Genomic DNA, 23,004 nt, shown 5'->3' with positions numbered 1-23,004 from the left:
TTGAAGGAGATATTATACAGATGTGTGGTTGAAAAAAAACAAACATGGTACATATTTATTAGTTTATACATTATATGGCCAAAAGTATGAGGACATCCGTCTACAGTTTTGGTCTGAGGCTGTTTTTTAATAGTGTGTTTTCTTTAAATGCAGTTAAAGAATACAATGATGTTTGTCTGTCAACAGTTTGGTTTGTCTCTGTCCTGTTTCAGCGTGACTGCTCTGTGCACAAAGCTCCATGAAGAAATGATTTCCCACTTTGTTTGGCTGGAACTTGTGAATAAATCAATGTTCAATAAATGTCAGATTTAATGACTGTTTGGCATCGCTGATGACACAGGTCTGTGTGTGACACACACTAACTTCTGTTTGACACATTTAAACATCCTTCATTTTAGTCTGAACACTGAAAGTTGGCAGGAAGAACGAAGCACGACATCATCACTGCTTGTTTTCTTTAAATAACACCAGAGAATCGTTCCTCTGATCTCAGGACAGCTGCGAGATCTCGTTGGTGGCGAGTGTGTGAAGAGAACCTTCGGCAGCTGCTCTAAATCCTCTGGATCTCAAAGAGCCGTATGTCCGTGTCGTACCAGATTGGAGGATCCACGTTGCTACGGTAACAAGAGTCAGAAAACAAGTCATTGTTAAAACTCAAACCGTGACGACCAAAAGATTTTAAAGAGTCAAGACTTGTCGGGCCAGTTTGAGATCAGACGGCTCTGTTGTCATTTTTAAAACACGTGAAACTGTTTACCGTAGGTAGATCACGCCCCACATGTAGGTGCGGAACCACATGGCGGTGCCGGCGTTGGCTTGGTACTTCCTGATGAGGATGGGATGAGGGACGGGCAGGAGGCCGACCAGCGTGCCGTGTTGAAGGAACTTAAGGATTTCTGACTCGTCTGTCAAACCCCTGAGAAAGACAACAACACTGAAACTGAGCTCAGCGATTAAAGGGACAGCTTACCCAAAGATCAAAAATCCATTCTCTCTCTCACCTGTCGTGCTGTTTATCAACTTAGTTTTGGTGTGAGCTGCAGAGTGTTGGAGATATCAGCTGTACAGATGTCTGACTTCTCTCTACTACAATGGAACTTCACAAAGAGCTCATAAAGAAATAACTGATTGTGAGCATTATTATTGGGCAGTGATCAGACTGCAGATCTATGGCATGTTATGAATTTTGACTAACGTAAAGACAGGATGAAAAGAAGGCGTCTTGTCCAGTAATGACTCAGAGCTTCGGATCACTGTCACACACTTCGTAATGAACAGACAAAGCACACTGAGTTGGACACTGATTTAATCAGGGAAAATACCCTCACTGATGTGCATATGGTTACCATGGTTACATGTATGCATTAGCATAAAGAGGTTATGGGATACACATGTCCTTTATCAGGGTCCTTTATGAGATCGTGGACAGATTTAGATTGGTTTCGCTGTTGCTACGATCTCATATCTGCATCATGAGATCCTGTGGTTGGTTCGTTTCCTTTCACACCACAAACAAACTGCACCAGAGTCCGTTTGGAAGACACAGCTTTTCAAGTGGTCTTGGTTTGGTTGTTTGGTCTGCACCAGGGTTTGACTGACAGCTGCCCAAACAAACCGCACTAACAGACCTCAGTTCATTTTAACCGATCCAAACAGGTCAGGTACAAAAGCACGCTGAGGTTCGTCCTATTTACTGGAGATGTGAATGACGTTTCCATTGCATGAGAGCCTCATCAGGGTGTCTACAAGTGTCAGACAGTTCAATCTAAAGCTTTTTACGTTAAAGCCACGTTTTAACCAAATTTAGGACAGATTTTTGGACAAATCATGTTTTACTTATTTAAGCATCGCAGGTCAGTAGTGTATATGTGATCTTGTGCAGAGGTAAGTGCTACTAGAGTCAGCGAGTTAAGTCAGTCTACATTTTGCCAACAGGTCAGTGCAAGTATGAAGTAAAATGTCAGTGTTATAGTTTTTAAAGATCTGTAACATTAGAAATGTGAAACTTTTAGAAAGACATCACTCGTTTTCACAAAAAGAAATTTAAAAAATGGATAAAGGAAATTAGATCAAATGTTTGTAGCAGTTAATCATCACAAATTTCAATTTAAGACTATTTCATGACATTAAAGGCCTTATTGTTGCAACACTGAGTGTGAGACATTTTAAGATGGGGTGGTAATGACTGTTACCAAGGAAACTGAGTGATGGCTTGTGACTCCAAAAAGGATTAAAATATACATGAATATTTGTGTTTTTTTCATTGTAGCCTGTAGCTCTGACTGCCTCTCTGGGCACCGCGCTCATGTGTGTGTGCTTGTGTCCGAGACCAGCGAAAGCACGTGAACACATGAATGCGGTGCCCATGTCTCACAGCCTCGGGCAAGCGCGCGGTGCCCAGAGAGGCAGTCAGAGCTACAGGCTACAATGAGGCTAAAAACAGAGTTCAGATGAGGTTTTTCCAAACAACTTTTTATGTCGGGGCTTCAGGACACTTGGATCACTATGGACGAGCAGTATGGAGATATTTTGTGGTTTCAATGATGTGTTTTTGGACGTTTGAATCTGGGGCGCCGTCAGCCTCCATTAGGTGGAGTTGTGTTGCTACCTCCTCTCCCCTTGGATCTCTGCAAGTGATGTGAGGACTCTAAAACTTCACCTGAGCCTCCCTCGGCATATGGGTGAGTAGATAATGGCTGAATTTACATTTTTGGGTGCACTATCCCTTTAATATGAGCAGCAAGAGCCGCGATGACCCAATAGGAGAAGCAAAGAGCGTCTCCTTCATTGAACACAACATCCAAGAAAAAAGACAACAGGAAACTCATCTCTGGAATAAACAGCACCATTTACCTCTTAACAAAAAGGTCATAATTCATTTTCATTTTCTTACTTGTCGATACAGATCTTCTCCACCTGAGGGACCAGGACCTGTAACAGCCGCATGATGGTTTGTAGAGGAAGCTTCGCCTTCCACGCCAACACCTGAGAACACACAGGCAGCAGATTGAACAACAGACAGGAAATAAACACATGAGGATAAAAACACACAGTAGAGAAGAGTTCTACTGACCCAGTCTGTGTTGGCGCTCCAGGCTGCTGCTGCTGATGACACACTTGACAACCGACTCCTCGCTGCCTCTGACTCTGTGTGATAGACCTGACAGCAGAGTGAAAAGCGCAGGTGTCACTAACTGCAGACAGAACAAAATAAAACAAACAAACAAAGCGAGAGGATGAGTGACGTGAAGCCTCGTGTACCTCGGGGTCTCTCTCTGAGTTGGACTCTGTGTCGCTGGCTCCAGCTGCTGCGCTGCTGTCAGCCGTCGTCTGTTGAGAGTCTGAATGTGGCACAGCGACCATCGTACCGTCCACGCTCACCTGGGACTTCTCTGTTATCTTATCGATTCCTAAAGGAAGAAAGACAAGCGTTTTTTTAACTGCAGAGGAAACAAATCATCTTTACCCGCTGCAGACATGAGAGGCGGCTGTGTACAGTTTTAATAGTTGATTTATAGCTATAGAATAAGCCTATCATTTATTATAGATGCTACTGACTATATTACAAGAAAATAAAATATAAACTGACAGAGATGGGTTTGCCACTGGCTGCGCACATGTGAGCTGTCGACTGTGACAACTTGTGTGTCGGCTTCGTCGAGTGTACCAAGTGCAGCACGATGCTGGTATATGACAGCAAAAAGACGGGGACCTCCACACTTAAGAGGCACATGACGAAGGCTTGCCATGGAAAGAAAGACGAGAGTCAGCCCTCAGTGTCCACGTTCGTATCCCTACAAAAAATGTCGGGTTTAAACCAGGCTCGGGTTCATAATTACAGTTAAAGGGACAGAACGAGCACGGGCTCAGTGTGTTTTTGGACGTTTGAATCTGGGGCGCCGTCAGCCTCCATTAGGTGGAGTTGTGTTGGAGTTGCAGTTTGAATGCATCATAATTGCTGTGTCCCAAACCAACTACAGCTACTAAAGTGAGTACTGGACTCTTTACATGACTCCATGATTGCTCCATGTCTGCTTCACGTCAGTGAGTGACTTTTTGGTGAGACGTTTCAACACCATTAATAAAGGTAACAATGCTGTTAATTCTCCCCGCCCCCAACATTTGGATTGTTTCAACAAAGTCGTTCTTCTAAATGAACTTTTAGGAGTATTCACACACAAACTAATTCTGATGGAGTTCATACTCATTTAACTGACTCTATATTTACTGAAAGTTTGCAGTAAATGAACCTTTAAACTTCTTCTACGATCATAATGAAACTTTAGGTCTATATTATAGTCTAACTCAATACCTGGAGTGGCCTCCAAACTGGCTTTCAGAGTGCCGGGCTCTGCAGATGCAGCTGGTCTGGAGCCCTCCATGGACTCCGTCTCTGCAGAGTTGGTCCTGGATATCCCAGACTTCTTTTTCTTCTGCAGCGCCCTCTGAATGGACGCGGTGTCCGACGGCAGGTTGGCCAACTGGTGGAACACGTTCCGCTTTCGGATGATGGCGTACACGAGGTTGCAGTTCCCTGTGAGGGAGATTCAGTAGCTGTCAGAGGCTGGGACTATCACGGTGTTTATGTGACTTGAGTTCATGTCTTTGTTCTCACCATCAAACTGATACTGGATGATGTTGTTGAAAACCTCCAGCAGGAAGAAGACCAGGTGGTGGTTCTGGGGGGCGGAGAAGAGGAACCAGGGGGTGGAGAAGGCCTCCAGCAGGTGGAGCAGCTTGTTGGCCGCCACCATGGACAGGCTCTTCAGATAAGGAGAGACTGTGGAGAGCACAAGGTGTCACAACTAATACTCTGCAGGTCTTACATTCAGCCACTAGGGAGCGACATTTCATGTGTAATACTCACTGTTCACTATGATTGTGAGCAGGCAGTCAAACAGAGGCTGCAGGCGCTGGTGTCCGCTGGTGATGATCTTGTGGAAGATCTAAACATGACAAAGATATGCAGAGTGATGACTGACTTCACTCTTTCTTTTAGGCTTTTAAGATAAACTGTAAGATATCTTGTAACATCAGACGTCCTCTCACCACGATCAGCAGGTCAGCGTGTGTCCCCGTGAACACAGGAATGTCCATGGGGACACGCAGAGTGTACGGCTTGTTCAGACGAACGCCAAAGTTCCTCTCTCCGCTCAGCAGCAGGAGGATGAACACGCCAATGTGCATGAGACCAACACGAGCTGCACACAAACAAAAAAATGGATGTTTTTGGAGATTTGCGATAACAGCCTTTGCAAGTTAATACTCACGCACAAACAGTATTTAATCCGTATGACTCACACTGATCTGCTCTGGCATCGTTCAGGCTGAAGAGGATGGGAACCAGCATGTCCAACACGTCGCTGCTCTTCAGCACGAAGAACAGGAATTTCTAAAACACACAAATGAGTCAGTGTGTTAAAGGTTTAATGTTTCAGCTCATTTTCACTCACATGAAGAAATACATGAGTGTTTATCAGGTTCCAAACGTGGTGACTGGATGTCTGAAGTTAACTTATTCTAAAACAAAGCTGTGTCACTATAACAAGGTGTTTTTTAATTGCAGAGGCTGCTGCATCCTGTCCACTCATAGAAAACTGAGCTCACCTTGTTGAAGTCGCAGAACTTCCAGAAGAGGATCAGCAGCTCCTGGTGGAACTGGATCTTCTTGGTGGAACGAGGCAGGTAAGTCTGGATCAGAGGATTGTTCATCAGCCGCGCCAGACCTTTCAGGATGAAGCTCAAGTCCTGAGAGAAAACACACACTTTAAAGGGATAGTTCAGGTGTTTCAGAGTGAGGTTGTTTAAGTAACTAGTCCACAGTTGGTGTATAGATGGCGGTCGGCACGCCTCCAGTTTGGAGAAGCAGACAGGAGAACGACAACAGAAGCTTAATATTGTACAGTTTTGGATGAGGGCAGCTGCTAAACACGTGTTAGCCACCTCAAAAAAAAAAAGACTATCAGTTTAAGTGAACACAATATTCAACATTAGCGACAGGACACTGAAGCTGTTATCTACAGTGCGCTCTCCTCCAACAACCCAACTGCCAGAAACAATGAGGGCATTGTACGTTTCTGCAAACCACAGATACGTTACATTTACACATCATTATGTGGAGGGTATACTGAAACTTTATGTTGCAAAGCTGTGGTTAACGAATGGTTAGGTTTAGGCAGTAAAACCACTTGGTTATGGTTCAGAAAAGATCATGTTTTGGCCTAAAAATACACAGTTTTGGTGGCACAATCCCAGAAAGAAACACAGCCATGTTTCCGTAATAAACAACCACTTTTTGTGGCACTATCCCCCCGATTGAAAACTAACATCTGGTCACTAAAAAACACCCATGTTTGGTAGTTTAAAAGCCACAAAAACTGCAGCAGTGATTCGTTAACAAAACAGCTAGTTTTGTTATTTGTTGGTCCCAAACAGTGGTCTGCAGCTTGGCAGGTGTCTCGCCGAGGTGTCGCAACATCCACCATCCCCTCCACCTCCACCTCCAGAGGACAAAGTCGGCTCATAGAGGACATGACTTTAGAAATGTTGATGTGCTATGTATGAAACATACAATTACCAACACTTTCTTCTGCCGACTTCTTCAAAGCCAGACTCCATAGAGAAAGACAGTAATTTAAGCTCGCTGAACACAGGAGCTGCTGGTCTACTGCTGCTCCGATCAGTTAGTTTGTTCATGTTATTGTGTGAGTCTGGTGTTTTTAAGGGTTACTGTGGATACACCAAAGTCACACAATAACACAAACAAAATAACTGATGGAGGCAGCAGTAGTTCAGCAGCTCCTGTGTTCAGTGAGCTAAAATCACTGTTTTTGTCAAAGGAGTCTGGTGACTATGAAGACAGCAGTGATTCAGTCAGAAATGGCTGTCTGACAGCAAGGTAAAATGCTGAAAATATTCTAAATATGGTGTACAATTAAACTGATATTGATATTTTTAGGTGGCTTAATTATGTTTTGCTGCTTCCCTCCTCCACAGCAGTACATTGCTGAGCTTCTGTGTCCTGTCTGCTTCTCCAAACTGGGGGTGTGCAGCCCATGATCCACTGTAGGTAACACACTGACTGAGGATAAGTGCCTCATACAACCCCACATCAAAACATCCAAACTGTCTCTTTAACGAGCATCACTGTATTCAAAGCTAAATGGTGACCTGAGTGTCACAGTACCTCCTCTCTGTGTATCCTGGAGAGATAATTCACAAACAGGTTATCAGGTGCAGCTGGCTGAAACACAGACAGGAAATTATTTTAAATTCTGAATCAGTGTTTTTATCGTAATAAAAAACTCCCACTCCCTCTCACCTCCTGCTCCTCTGCAGCTGAGGACGATGTGGAGGTGTCCAGGGCCTGGAGGGCGGCGCTGGCGGCCGACCCGGCCTCATGCTCCAGGGTGACGATAAGGATCTGTAGCGCCTGCTCCACCAGCTGCTCCCGGTGGTCTGAGAACAGCAGGTGGTTGTACGGGATGCCGTAGCCCACGGGGTCGTAGGCACACACCACGTTGAGCAGGGAGGTGAACAGAGGCAGGGCGTGTCTGGGTGAAGCAGTGAAAGACAGGTGGAGGTCAGTCAGCGCTGCATGAGTGTACGTCTGTGCTGAGTGGTCACGCATGGCGGGCTATCAGAGTTTTCCATGTGTTCAGAGGTGAAGGGCTCTTCAGAGGGGCCACAGTGTCTCACGGTGGAGGTTAATGCACAGCAGAGAGTGATTTCCACTGTCACCCTTTTTTTACTGTTTCAGGTCAAGTTTAATCAAAATCTTTATTCTTTGGGGTTAATATTTATATACACAGTTAATATTCTTCTATAAAATGATGCTATGAACATCAGTCAAGACAATAAGCTCAGTCCTTTCTGTAGCAAAGATGAAAATACAATTTTTTTCATAAAGTCAGGAAACTACAGTAAAGAAGATTTAAGGATCTGTGTGTGCCAATAATCTAAACTCCTGTGCACATCTGAGTGTGTGTGTTACCTGTTTTCTGTGGAGCAGAAGAAGGACACCCAGGGGTTGAGATAACCGCTGTCAGAGGACGGAGGAAGGTACATGGCCTCAGAGAAACAGGTGAGGAGCAACTTCAGCAGCTCCGTCCTGAACAAACAGGAACACAGGATGGATCAGTGTTACTGAACGTCACACAGTCTCTACTGCAGCCTGACTGATATGTGTCAAAGATACGACCTGAATGAGACATTTTATGACTGACTGACTGACAGAATGACACACTGACAGTTTCCGTGATTATGTACAGCATACCATACCATGACTTAGTCATACCAAACATTAGAAACAACACCAACATTGGTCCACAGGGGGAGCCACAGCGATCGGTGGCATTTTAGCCATTTTGAAGCATTTTTCTGTTGTTATAGCGCCACCCAGTTGCCAATTAGAGTTAAATTTCTCCAGTCACCTTGAGGCGTCCTGTTCTACATATCTACCAAGTTTAGTAAAAATCCATATGGCGGTTAGGCCTAGATAAGAAATGAGCTCTCTAGCGCCCCCATTTTGTTTGATGGGCTCAATAATGGAGGGGTCCCCTCAGATTATGTGTGGTCATATGCCTACAAAGTTGCGTGGTGATGGGTGAAACCCTTGAGATGTTCTACACCTTTATGTGATGAGCCACGCCCTCCGCAATATTCATTGCCTTATAGAAGCTCAGTTTTAGGAAGTTTTCCAACTTTTGCCAAGAGGGAACTTTAGATATTGCTCCCTAGATTATGTTCACCCAGTTTCATGCAGATCGCTCAAACTTCCTAGGAAGAGAGACCTGTCAGTCAACATATTTCCCACATAGCTGCAATAAACTGAAGTTCCCCAGTTGATCTGTGTATCTAAGTCTAATTTATGCAACACACTCCTCGAAATTTGTTATTTTTTAAATAGAACAATCTTTCAGTAATGTTGTAGCTCCACACTGAGTAACGGTTATTAAATTCCTCCCATCTCTGTCGCGCCACCTACACACAAAACACATCAGACTTTGCAGAATGATCAGAGTCGATATGTGTTCATGTCCTCTTGCAAACAGGCACCACTGCAAATATTTGGTGACCAGTTATTGGAAAAAGAACACAATAAATTATTTTGGGGCTTTTCTAGTTATGTTAGCTATGAAACAACAGGTTAAAAATGCACACAAATTTTCAAAAAATGTAAAATAATGATCTGTTTAGGCAGAAAATGGTGCGTACACATGATCCAAATGATAAAGCAGCAACACAATGACTCCATCAGATCTGCACATGCATCACAAACCAATCATGTATTCTGTCCTGATCCCCGTCCTCTCTACCAGGTTTCATTGAAAGTGACATTTACAAGATAACTCACACACACGCCACAGTCACTGATTGGCTGTCTGTCCCACCTGTTGATGTCGTGGACGTAGTTTGGAGGAGGAGACTGAGCGAAGCCGACACCAGCCTCCCAGATGTACTCACAGCTGTCTATGGATCGGATGTCCTCGGCTGTGTCCTGCAGCACAGACGGGAACAACGGCAAAGCAGTGTCAGTGTTACAAATGCATCAGAATCTATTCATGATTTTCTGACATTCTTCAGACTACACGAAAAAAAATACACTTTCTGAATAAGACTTTCTGTATGTCAAGGTGAAGTTCTTCCTGTTACAAGTAAAGAAAGTGAAGGAAGTGGCTTCGAAGGCACCTGATGCATCTCCAACAAGGACAAGACTGTAGCTGTCCCAGCTGACAGAGCAGTGGGACGGTGTTCACACCTACTTCCACCGTGTGATTCAACAAGCTGACAATATCTGCATGTGACACCTCGGCACTGATAACTGCAGTGTCATGAACAGATCTGATGAGGTGCTGCCATTGTTCTTCATAAGTAAACTGACAGTGAAGGGCACCATGCCATGCCACACTAACGTTTACACAGGGAGCACTGATCCGGTGATTTGGGCCTGTGACTCTAACTGAGCCTTTAACACAGACACATTGTGACCAGGCCCTTACTGGTGAAGTGAAACCTCAGCTCTCTAACGTTTCTGTGCGTACATGTTTCCCAGGTCACAGAGGCAGGTGGGAACAAACGACAGCTGCTGGTCATTTTCCACCTTCATCACTCACGCGCTCCGCTGAGCTGAGCACCTCCTCAGGGCGGCTGTGAGTGTGAGGTGTGAGGAGTGGTCTGATCATGGAGAGGTCACGACCTGCAGAGCAGCCACCCTCCTGTCACCTCCCATGCTCTGCAGCACCACAGATGTTTGCTCAGCTCGATTAAGAAGTGTCCAGCCCTGTTCCTCTCAGCCCAGTTGACAAACATGGCCACTCCTCCGTCTCGCTGCCTCATGTGGAGTAACTCATTAACTCGAGCTACTGCCTGAGAAGGTTTTTTGAAGGAGATAACAGCGCTAACTGGTACAGCTAGCCGCAGGGCTGAGTAACAGGGACCTGCCTCTCTTAGATTATTGACACTGTTGTAGCTTCGGGGCCAAAACTGAGTCAACACTGAGTTTAAGGAAGCTGGTTTTCTTTTTCTGTGGAAAAAGACTTGCTCAAAATGTTGGAGAAAACTTATTTACTAGTTAGATGAGAAGACTGATATCAATCTCATGTCTGTGCGTTAAAGGGGGCCTGTTATGCTTTTCCATATTTTGTGCGCTAGTGTTACAATGAAGGTTGTTCTTACTAAATGTGACCACTTTAAAATAAAAACCTATGTAAAGTAAATACAGCATGAGGTCGTGGTGTGCTAGATTTCTTTATGTGGTCATCTGCTAGTGGCACGCTGCTGCAAGTGTTCACATTACGTAACATACACTGCTACATGAAGCTACATGCTAACGTCGGGGGAATATGTAACCTTGGTGGCTGATCTTGTAAATTTCTCCTGATTCTTGATCATATTCCTGCTGGAACATGTCTGGTTATGTTTAGAAGCTTTTATTGGTAATTTTTCATGATAGAATTCTCCGTTACTGTTATCCTCCGCTGCAAGTTCACTGCTAACGTACATTTAGCTACATGCTAACGTCAGGGGGAATATTTATTTTAGTTCATGTTGTAAATTTCTCCCAATTTCAGATAATATTCCGGCTGGAACATGTCTGGTTATGTTCAGGGTTTTTGTGATTTTTCATGGTGAAAGTGCAGCTGTTCTCCGTTACAAGTAATCCCAGCTGAAAGTTCACTGCTAATGTACATTTAGCTACTTGCTAACGTCAGGGGAATACGTATGGTTGCTGACGTTCTAAATTTCTCCAGATTTTCAGTCATATCCCTGCTGGAACATGTTTGATTGTGCTTAGAGGCTTTTATTGGTAATTTTTCACAATTGAAAGTTCAACGTAGTTCAAAGTATTCCTGGCTGAAAGTTCACTGCTAATGTATATTTAGCTATATGCTAACGTCAGGGGGAATATTAATTTTAGTTCACATTATAAATTTCTCCCAATTTCAGATCATATTCCTGCTGGAACATGTCTGGTTGTGTTTAGAAGCTTTTATTGGTAATTTTTCATGATTGAAAGTTCAGCTGTTTTCCGTTACAAGTATTACCGGCTGAAACTTCACTGCTGATGTACATTTCGCTACATGCTAACGTCAGGGGGAATATTAATTTTAGTTTACATTATAAATTTCTCCTGATTCTTGATCATATTCCTGCTGGAACATGTCTGGTTGTGTTCAGGTTTTTTGTGATTTTTCATGGTAGAAAGTGCAGCTATTCTCCGTTACAGGTATTCCCGGCTGAATGTTCACTGCTAATGTACATTTGGCTACATGCTAACGTCAGAAACATGGACACTGCGACGAGGAAACCAGAGCTGTGTTTGAAATCGCTCCCTATCATGGATATAGTGCACTATATAGTGTGCTCGCCATTTTGTAATGTTGTTGGAATTCTCCGCGGTTAATTTCATTCACTATATAGTGGACAATAAAATACCCACAATGCACAGCAAATGTGAGTGAACAAATGATGTACCCTACATTTTACTCCGTTATACCACAATGCAATGCGGTCGTCTTTTGCCAGAGGAGAAGAAGAAAAAATTTCAGTTAGTGTCCGAAATCTCGTTCAGTCGTTCCCCATGTAGTGCACTATATAGTAAACACGAAAATGGGAATAGTGAGTGGTTTCGAACACAGCTCAGGAGTGCTGAGATGCTAACTCACTTCCAGGTTTTAGGACTCATTCCAGCAGCACTCTTTTCGCTGCCTGCAAGTTCACTGCTAACGTACATGTAGCTACATGCTAACTTGAAGGGAGCGATCACACCAGTAAAACCATTGTTTTCCTATGATACGCCGCGTCTGACCGGTGTTCAAGTGTCTTTTTAGACGCACATTTTTGCAGATGCTTCTTTTTAGACGGATGTAGACGCTGAAAAGTTAAAATATTTTCAACTTTTTGAGTGTCAGACGCCAGTAGCACCATTCGTCATTGTCGTCATTGGCCCAGTTGTTGTGGCAGTTACGGCAGTTACGGCAGTTTACGGCAGTTACGAGCGACACACAACACAATGCAATCCGAAGACGAGAAATTTTTCCTGACAATATTTGATTTTGAAGGATTATACAACACATGCACACCTCAGTACTCGAACAAACACAGGAGGAGACACGCATGGAGCTGTGCGAGCAGCGTAACGAATTTGTCTGGTGAGTACAATGTAATTGTCGACGACGATATTGTCGTAGCAGCTAGTTAACTTTCAGACAGTGAGATATGTGAGAGGGCTGGTGACCTTATTTTGTAGTTCACAGTTTTTGTGCTGCATTTTTAAGTATGAAAAGTGCTATATAAACAAAGTTGGATTTGATTTGATAGCTCGTGATAGTTTCATGTAAGCTAGTACGGTCTCTACTGTCTTTGAGGGAATTGCTATATTCAAGGGGAGACAAAGGGAGATGACAGGAGGTGTGTGTGTGTGTGTGTGTGTGTGTGTGTTCGCACACACCCCCGCTCCACAGGTGCTCCTTGCCATTTTTTTTTTTGTCTAGCGCACATTGAATAAGCGCTTCCAGTGTTTCAAGCATCTTTGAAGCATCCGCGTCTTAAGCGTCTCATTTCTGTGTGATCGCCCCCTAAGAGAACATGCAATCTTGGTTGCCGGTGTTGTTAAGTTATTTTCTCAGATATTGGATCAGATATCTGCTGGAACATGTCCACCTGTGTTTAACACCGAGATACATCAGACCTGCAAACACTGACCAATCAGAGGAGACTGAGATTTTTGGGGGGAGGGGTGTCTCAGACAGAGAGTAAACACAGGTGTTCCAACACAGACAGTATGAGGACAATACAGTGTTTTTATAACATTAAAGCATGTACACAAATCCAAAAGATGAGCATGAACCCGAAAAATGAGCAGAACAGGTCCCCTTAAATACAAAGAAGCTGCAGTCAGGTTGTGGTTAGCCTAGCTTAGCATAAACTCTGGAGGCAGGTGGGAACAGCTAGCCTGTGTAACTCCATCCAAAGTTAAATAATACTCCTGCTACCATGTCTAAAATTGTAGAATTTACAGAAAATATTGGACATAGCCCGGATAGCAGTTTCCCCCTGCTTTCAATCTTGTTGCTAAGCTAGGCTAATAAGACTCCAGCTCTGTACTTAACTCACAGACACTGATGTCCATCTTCTCATTTCACTCTTGTTAAAAAAGGCAAATATGTCACAAAATGTTGAACTACTCCTTTAACTCTGGTTCTGTTGCAGAAACGTCTGAACCTGAGGCAAAGCTCATAGGTTAATAATTAATTAATTAGACGCTGAATATTGGCAGGTGTTTGCCTCCAGCTGCACTGTGGGATAATCAGGCCACACATGAACCTCATTGCAATGTAGACTCACCGTGCTGCTCTTCTTGTGGCTCTGAGCGGTGAAATCTGGACAGAACAGGAGGTCGGCGATGGCGAGCAGCAGCGACTCAGCCAGCGGCCGTGCTTCATCCTCATCGCCATCTTCGTCCAAACGCTGGAGGATAAAGACAAGTGAGGAGACGTCACATTCATCTGACATTGTAGACTCAATATATTAGTGCCACACATAACACCCCCATTTGTGTTCACATTAAACACAAGATTGTTTTTAGTTTTTTAAAGTTATGTCTTTGATTTTTCTAAAAGACCCTCTGAAGAGTCGGATGTTCGGTTTTTCTTGTACAAAAATTAGCACTAGCATCATCACAGTTAACCACTGACTGTAAATGCAACATGCTAACCAAGCTAGCAGCTAACGTTAGAGCTAACTCCACCCTCTTGTCCATATTGTCACTACTGGCTCCAAAAATCCAAGATGGCGATGGCTGAAATGCCATTTGAGGCAAATTTGAGGCTACAAACCAGCTGATGACGTCATGGTACATCCATTATTTTATACAGTCAATGCTACAGGAATAAACACATGTAGCATCTTCACTGTGTTACTGGATGTTAGTGTTCACACTCTGTACGGCTGTATTGGCCATTATGGTTAGTTGAGTTCATACAGTACAAATCAAAATGTCGTGTTTCACTCGTTTCTTTTCTTCCCTTCAGAAGTGAATTCATCCGACCACAAACAGCCCATCAGTCTGTTCCAACTGCTGCAGCTCTGCGTTTGACTCCAGTCCAACACTTTAATTAAGGGACATTCAATCCCTCCTTAATTCAACCGCTGGCCAGGAGGAGGGGGAGGTACAATATGGGCAGTGTTTGTACGGTGGGTCCCCTGCCGACCAGGTAACCAGAGAACCAGCAGCCGTCAGGAGGTGGAGGGGGGAGGGGGTTGGTTTCGGACAGTGACCTCGACAACAGCAACAGTCTCATCTTACAGTCCAGATTCTGCTCTGAGAGTCACCATCACTTCTAACCGCTGTGGATTATTATACGTGCTAATCTCAAAGGGCCTGAAATCCTCTGATGTCTGCAGAGCTGAGAGGCTGCTGACAGATTAAACTCTACGAGATAGGACTCCTCTGTCTGCTGCTTCATGGTCCTGCAGGTCGTCTCAGTGTCCGTACATCCACCTCTGAGAATTAGGCTGGAGGGGAATCTCATGATTTCCTTCAAACAATTGTATTTATTTTAAAATAAACCAATAAATATAATTAAAGATGCAAAATAAAGCCTTTTTTTAAGGATCACTTGAGCCACATCACAAGTTTTAAGTAATGAGACCTCCACTGCTGAGGTTTCTGCAAATTAAAATTTAAAGCTGTGCTTACACTGAATGGTGCCTTTAATTTTTGGTGATTAAAGCATTGAAACATCCCAATAACAACAACAGAAGCTCACTCAGTGGAGCGTAGATCTCTGCCAGACGGCTGCCCGAGTCGATTGTGGCCATACTAAACAATTCTTGTAATTCCAGCAGACGTGCTGCACTGTGTTTTAGATCCATCCCAGATGCTAACAAAATGCACCTTACCTAATTGACTGCCCTTCACCTCCCTCGTACAGTCAAGATGGCGGTGAAGACAACAAAAACATCCCTCAGATTATGCCTAACTTTAGTAAATCCTAACATATCAGGTATGGATTTAATCTGCAGATGCTCCTTTTCTAAACTTTTCTATGGATGTCAGACTTTGAGTCTGGACGACTTCCAAAATGTGTCCTGTAACAGTAAGGCGTGTTGTTTTGAGCTGTCCAACTGGCCAGTTAATAGGGGTGAGGAGTCTGCAGTCAATGACGACATAAAACAGTCAATAAAAAGAAAGGGGCTAATAAAGAGGCTCTTGAGCATACAGTTATAAATGTGCACACAAAATATTAGGCTGATTGGACCAGTGGTTTTCGGACAGATGGATACACACACTCACACACTCACACACGACCAAACACCTGGCAGAAATAAAAATGCTTCTTTACAGAAATAATATCCCCGTTAAAATATAAATTTCAGATTTTACTTTGAAAATAATAGTTTGACAAAAACAGACTACAACTCAAGGTTCACTTACTGGCTTTTTAAAAAACTTTTAATCACATCTCAGAGTCAGGAGATGGGATTGAAAGTTCTGGAAAAAGTGGACACTGAGTTGTGATTTTTTTTAATATGATCTTAAATATCTCAACACATGTTAGGAGGATTAGGGTGATGATTTTGTACAGAAATTCATGTTCCCCTGAGGATGGCTCCTACCAACATAGATGATCCTCTGACTTTTCCTCTAGCGCCACCAGCAGGTCATTTTTTCTGTCTCTATAGCCCCTTTTACACTGCCAGATTTTCGGCGAATGTTGGGCCGTTTTGTCGGCAAGCTGCGAGCGTTTAGACACACAGAGCCGGATTGGCGAGTTGATCCGTGGTGCCCAATTTTCCGCCTCGTAGGGTAGACATATTGGTGGAACCCTTTTTAGTTTAAACAGACCGAGGCGGCCTTTCGCAATGGGAGGGGCTGTTGATGACTTGTGGGAGGAGCTGTTGATGACTTGTGGGAGGAGCTGTTGATGACGCTGCACGTGCGAGCCACTGGCGGTGGATAAACAGGAAACAGCTGATAGCAGGAATTAGCGAGCAGCTAGTAGCAAGAGGGAAACACAAACCTGACAGACACTGTAAAGATGAGCAACTGGGGAGACAAGGAATTGCGCGCCCTCCTTGTCCTCGCAAATGAAGAGGCCATTAACCGTCAGATGACGGGGACGGTGAAGAACGGGCCGACTTACGAGAGAATCACCGAAGGACTGACCAGCCGCGGCTTCCCTCCCACGTCACTGTTTACGTCACACGCTGAGCTACACGTTTTGTTACTTGCTCACGCCCCCCATTGCCCTGAAAAAGGCACATTCTGTATAAACAAAAGTAGGTAGGCGGCATTTTGCTGCACTCCCCGATTTTGTTTTATACTGCCAATGCTGAAAAAAGACTGATTGGGCTTTCCTGCAAATTTGCACAATTCCTGTCTAAAAAGGGCTTGTGTGTCAGCCCTGTCCAGGGTGAACCCAGCCTCTCACCCAGTGTCAGCTGAGATAGGCTCCACCCCCTGGCTACTTTATTTTTTAATACCTTTGGAGAACAAAATCATGTCTTGTTTTTGTCTGTGTGTTATTTGGGTGAACTGGTTCTTTAAATGGGGAAAAAATACAGGATTTTCTTTCTTGTCTTTGTTTTGCTGGAGGCTGTGTTGACATGGTGATGTCATCAACCACTTTGTTTTCACATTAAACTGCAAATAGGTCCGCCTGTAACTGTCAGTGAACGACTTCCTGACAATTAAATAATTCAAACAGTAATTTAGAAAATGAGACATGAGAAGAAAAAGACAGGGACTTGGGCCTTACAGTAAAATACCACTAATATGACACACACACACACACACACACGGAGGCTGGTTTGTAATTTAACTCGCATTAAAACACTCCCTCCCTGTCACAGCCCACTCATAGAACTGAACAGCATCAGGAACTCTTTAGTGTGAACTCATTAACGATCCACTGACACAGTTTACAGCCTCAAGACTTCACAGAGCTGCAGCCTCACACTCCTCATGTTCTCTGATCTGATCATGGCGTCAAACAGGAAACCAGAGTGCAAAGCTACACAAGAGTGTTTCTCTCTCCTTTACTTCCTGTAACAAATTTAGTGTCGGAGTCGTACCCCTGCTCTGCCGGCTCCTGGCACGGTGGACCAGAAGAAGCCTCTCCAGTCGGCGTCCTCAAAGATGTAGGGCAGGATGCGGGTGAGCAGGCGGGTGCAGTTCAGGATGATCTGACGCTCTTTCTCTGAGGGGCAGCCGGAGTCTGCACCCTGGACCAACCTCTCCACCGCCTGGCGGGAAAACACGAGGAAGACTTTAATGCTTTGAATTCATGATTTTAAGTCCACAGATTTATTTTACTGTTCAATAAGATTCCATTTTTAACCTTTATATCCTCTCTGTCCTGCACCACCAACCTTAAAGGGGACCTTCAGTATTTTTCAGCCTGTGTTTTTCCATGTCCTTGAGTTTCAGTGACTGATGGAGACGGTTTTTGAAACTGGTCCAGTATTGTAGAGAGCGCTGCACTCAGTAGCTGCCACACAGGCTGCAATGTAACCACTCAGGGGATGTTTGCACCGTCAATTCATGTCCATTAAAAGTGTTTGTTTTTGTCACTGACAGGCTCAGATTGTTCTTCAAGGTGCCTGACAACATTATGGAAAGGATCTAGTGACGGGCAAAGCAGTTCTTTAGACGTTACTGAATCACTACAATCAGTTCGTTCAAAAGATTCGTTCACTGAATCGTTCAGTGCTTGGTGGGAGGAGCCACGACTGTGTACTGCGTAGTTCGGACTCACTGAACTGATTCACGGCTGAGCTGCAGCTGCGTCTGCATCTGCCCTGCACTGGTGAGTCTCATTACTGGCCAGCCTAACGTTTTAAGTTTGTTTATCTGGAAACTAAGTCTGTTACAACAATGGGGAGGTGTGTGATTGTGTTCATATGGCTTGACTCCTGGCTATATTAGCCGTTAGCTTGGAGAAAACGGTCCCTATGAGTGTGTATCGCTGAGAAGAAATGATTTGAATCATTCAGGGATCGGGGCTACGCCGTTCACTGAGTGATTCGTCATGCGGTAGGCAGTCCCTCCCTGCACCCTGGCTGCCTCGCGACTTGCGAGTGATTCATCGTTTGCACGGGCCGAATCGGCAGTTCCATTCCCGGCCTGTATGCTCGCTGCTGAGCTCAACTGAACTGAGAAATGAACGAATCAGTTCTGGAAGTGATTCAGTTCAGTACGTTCGCTCAACAGATTCATTCGACACAACACTAAAAGGATCCCCACAGAGATAGACCTTTTTGTTAAAGAGTACGGTTCTTCTTGTTTAACCAGAAACAGCCCTGGAATTGTCTTTGTCAAACCCACCAGACTCCATTTAAATAAACAGTAATCTTACTGTGTGTAGAGGCAGCATGTTCTCAACACGGTGGATTTAGGGTTTATTTCAACAAACCAGAGTTGGTGATTGTTGGAACAGTGGAAACACGAATCAAGACATTTTTTAATTTTAATTTGTTTCTGTAGACTTTAAATGATGTCTATTGACAATGATAAAATGACTGTTTATTTAAATAGAGTCTGGCAGGTTTGGGGGCAGTTTCTGATTTAACAAAATGTCTATCTCTGTAGGGATCCTTTCCATTAATGTTGTCAGACACTTAAAATAACAATCTGAGCCTGTCAGTGACAAAAACGAACAGTTTCAGTGGATATAAATTTGTGAGTGTTTATATTGCAGCCTGTGTCGCTGCTCTTTCTCAATACTGGACCAGTTTCAGAATCTGTTGTTCCCTTTGGTCACTCAGACACTAGAACATGGGACAATACTTTATTTCCCTTTAAGCAGTTTTCCAACACATATTGTCCTGTAGAAATAATGAAATGTATCTCTGAGACTTGGTGGTGACGATACATATCTGAGGAAATCCAGTGTGTTCAGGGAGCATAATGAGTCTCTGAGGAAGCTGAGGTGTCTTAAGCAATGAAGAAAGATGATATTTGTTTGCTTAGTTTTGTTTTCACCGACAGATAAAACAGGGATCCTCGCTGAGCCACTGGTGAGTCAGTCATTACAACTCATGCTGCTCAGACACACAGTTTGTCTTAAACTCTGGTTGTGTTTCCTTTGAGCAGTTTCTCTAAGTTTGCAAAAATATTAAATATAACAGGCTGGATTTTGGGAAATGCATCTAAAATGAGACACAAGACATTTACATTATATGTCTACAATATAGGTAAAAATGTCCATTTACCTTGTTTGTTATCTGCACCTGCCATATGTTTCTATTTATGTTGACTCACCAGTGTTTAGACTGATGAAGAAATGTCTTAAACATTTCGTGACGTCTGACACTCAGTGAGCACCTGCTCAGGTATTCAAGATGGTTTTATAGCGACTATAAATCTGTTGTTTCAAGAACTGTGTGACCTCACGTCTCGCTGTCTCTTCTGTGGAACATTTCAGGTCTACAAAAATCTCATCTGCTTCACTCAAATGACCTTTGACCTTTCCAAACACTAATGAGTGTAACATTTAAAGTGTGGGAACAACAAACAGCAGCATTCCTCTGACTCTGACTGTATCCAGGACCAACACCCGTCCTCATAGACGCAGCTTACCTTGTAGCAGAGGGTTGCCAGGTTGGACGGAGACTCCTCTCTGACGGCTCTGATCTCGGCCGCCGGCACCAGAGCGAAGACATCCTGGACGGTTGTGGAGGTGTCGGCCCAGAACTGATCCCAGAAGGCGTCGTCTGTGGCTTCTACGGGCTGCAGAAGGGGACACACAGTACGGATGTGTTTAACATGACCTCAGATAACAGCAGCCACATCAGTGTGTCACTGAGCTCCACATGAGCACAGCAGCTGTCATTCTGCAGCTATTATTAAATATATAATCTATAACACAGCTGCTAAATAAAGTCAGATAAAAACTCAGGTGAACTGAGGCTCAGGTGAAGTTTTAGAATCCTCACATCACTTGCAGAGATCCAAGGGGAGAGGAGGTAGCAACACAACTCCACCTAATGGAGGCTGACGGCGCCCCAGATTCAAACGTCCAAAAACACATCATTGAAACCACAAAATATCTCCATACTGCTTTTGCTTGCACGAAGGCAGTGCCCATGTCTCACGGTCTCGTGTAAGCGCGCACAAGTGAGCGCGGTGCCCAGAGAGGCAGTTAGAGCTGCAGGCTACAATGTAGACTCACAAGTCAGTCTTTAGACGCTTTGCTTAACTAAAGACTGATGACTTTCTCCCTGATTTTGTGTTTAGATGGGCGGATACAATTTCAGAGTTTAAAAAACTCCCTACGTTGCAGAACCAATAGTAAATCTGCAGGGTGGTCCTTCGGTGGCTCGCTGAACTCTTGTGCTCGTAAACATAGTCCGACTAGAAACACGTGTAGCGGTACAAAATGGCTCAAGTCGCTGTAAGTCCTTCATTTCCACAGTCTTGTGGACTGAGCACACGTTTGATAAAACGGAGTTAAATCTCTCGGCATCCATTTTCAAGCTCAGACGAGAAAAGGGGGAGCACGCATTTCTGGGAGGGCGTGTCCTTTTAAAAAATACAAGAGGCGTTGCTTTGTTGCCGGCCGTTTTCTCCGGTGTGTTAAACACACTTTAGAAAGGAGTGTCCCCAGACTGTCAGAAGGCGGAGATCTCCGATTGTGTGGTGGCGAGAGTAGGTACAGTGAGGCTAAAAACAGAGTTCAAATGAGGTTTTTCCAAACAACTTTTTATGTCGGGGCTTCAGGACACTTGGATCACTACAGACGAGCAGTATGGAGATATTTTGTGGTTTCAATGATGTGTTTTTGGACGTTTGAATCTGGGGCGCCGTCAGCCTCCATTAGGTGGAGTTGTGTTGCTACCTCCTCTCCCCTTGGATCTCTGCAAGTGATGTGAGGACTCTAAAACTTCACCTGAGCCTCCCTCGGCATATGGGTGAGTAGATAATGGCTGAATTTACATTTTTGGGTGCACTATCCCTTTAATGACCTGGTGCTTTTGTTTTGGAGACGAAGAGACCTCTGTGGATAATTCAGCCACAGGTAAAAACCTCCTGAACAATGAACACTGAAAGGATTCTAATCAGGAGATGTGTCAGCTGGTTAAAATGTGCAGTCCTCACCAGACGCCATGAAATGTCCCTAAATCTGACACACTGGACCTTTAAGTTTTACTTTCAGATTTTAAAACCTGCACACATAAGGTTCTGACACCATGAGGAGTGGATGTAAGATTGTAAAAACCCACTTTAAGGCAGCAGCTAATGATACTTTTCATTTTCAGTTCATCTGTCAGTTATTTTCTGAGTTAATTTGTTTTAAAACGTCAGAAATTAGTTTTCAAAAATGCCCAAAGCGCCAACTTTAAATGTCTCCTCCCAAACCCAAAGACACTGAGGGTCACTAGTATGAACAAATATTAAATATTGTTTGGGAAGTGACTCCAGAGATGAACCTATTATCACAACATTCAGCAGCTCCTGTACATTCAAATCCACTTTATCTGGTTAGTTCCACCTTAAATGCGCCTGCCAGGGAGACATGTCTGCTGCTGCAGGTGAAACTGACTAAATTCAACATGTTTAAAGTCACATGTTGCAAAATAAACACGTCATGTGGAGCACTGAGGTCATCAAAGGCCCAACTGACTGTTTACAGTGTTTTTAAACAGAAACAAATGTTCAGGAAAATCACCAGTAATTCAAATACTGAGAATAATGTGAATATTTCAGGAGATGTTTCTGTGTGTTGTCTGTAAACCCTCATGAATAAAGTGGCTGCAGTGTCGTCCTGTCGGCTCTGTGTCATCTGGGCAGCAGTTGACTCCACCATCTGGCACTTTGACTTTATCTCCACAGCCTCAGTTTAACCCACAAAGCGACGCGCTCACCGTGTTTCTGTGTTTCCTCAGAGTTTAGATGTGAAAACTCACCTGAGTTTTAGTTGTGAGCTGAATCACCGCTTTCCTGAAGTGAAGCTTGGTGTCGGCGTTTCCCATGTTGTGTCCCAAAGCACCTGCAGCCCGTCTGGATCCGTGTGAACACTGAGTCTGAGTGAAGGAGGATAATCTCCTCATCATCTGACAGCCGCTCTGCGCTCAGGATGCGTTCACGGGCCGCTCGGAAACTACACACACAAGAGAATGTACGTCAGAAATAGCTGCTGCTGTTTTTCAGGTTGTAGCTGAGGTCGTTCTGACTTTGTGGCTGTTTATTGTTTTAATGATTTACAGGTTTTTTTTTTTTTTTTTAATGATATTCAAACCCACCAACCCATCACCAAAAAAGGTCAACCTGCCCATAGAGTGGCTCACAAATCATTAATATACCACACATTATTATTAATCAAAGACAGATATGACGGGGAATAATACATACATTTTTCTAGATGAGAAGAAATTTATATCCAGAGAAAATGGGGGAAAGAAAAATAAATAAATACAGAAATAAAATAATATAAAATCAATGAATACAATTTTAAAAAATTAAATAAAATAAAATAACTAAATAAATGAACAACATTT

At 43.8% G+C, this 23,004-nt stretch overlaps 1 protein-coding gene across 1 annotated transcript; it reads right to left on the bottom strand.

Moving 5' to 3' along the window:
* Positions 1-421: 421 nt before the first annotated feature.
* On the bottom strand, positions 422-22,607 carry hid1b (HID1 domain containing b). Its single transcript, XM_049563267.1, has 19 exons — positions 22,414-22,607; positions 20,087-20,236; positions 17,581-17,751; positions 13,849-13,971; positions 9,393-9,499; positions 7,994-8,110; positions 7,322-7,553; positions 7,187-7,243; positions 5,608-5,748; positions 5,302-5,392; positions 5,050-5,201; positions 4,868-4,946; positions 4,616-4,780; positions 4,313-4,534; positions 3,262-3,410; positions 3,074-3,160; positions 2,894-2,985; positions 758-916; positions 422-614 (listed from the first exon to the last, which is right to left on the bottom strand). Exons 1-19 carry the CDS (start codon positions 22,558-22,560, stop codon positions 551-553), a joined length of 2,505 nt encoding a protein of 834 aa, XP_049419224.1. The 5' UTR covers positions 22,561-22,607; the 3' UTR covers positions 422-550.
* Between the last annotated feature and the right edge of the window lie 397 nt (positions 22,608-23,004).

This window comes from Epinephelus fuscoguttatus, linkage group LG20 (genome assembly GCF_011397635.1).
Source record: "Epinephelus fuscoguttatus linkage group LG20, E.fuscoguttatus.final_Chr_v1".
Classification (NCBI taxonomy): Eukaryota; Metazoa; Chordata; class Actinopteri; order Perciformes; family Serranidae; genus Epinephelus; species Epinephelus fuscoguttatus.
Note: the sequence above shows the minus strand (reverse complement) of the source record. Positions and strands in the feature narration are given on the sequence as shown.

Excerpts from the sequence above, each read along its gene's own strand:
- hid1b (XM_049563267.1), bottom strand. The coding sequence starts at position 22,560 with ATGATGAGGAGATTATCCTCCTTCACTCAGACTCAGTGTTCACACGGA. Across the intron at positions 5,393-5,607 it reads AGTTCTGCGACTTCAACAAG|AAATTCCTGTTCTTCGTGCT; the intron begins GTGAGCTCAGTT and ends TGTGTGTTTTAG. Across the intron at positions 4,535-4,615 it reads CATCCAGTATCAGTTTGATG|GGAACTGCAACCTCGTGTAC; the intron begins GTGAGAACAAAG and ends TCTCCCTCACAG.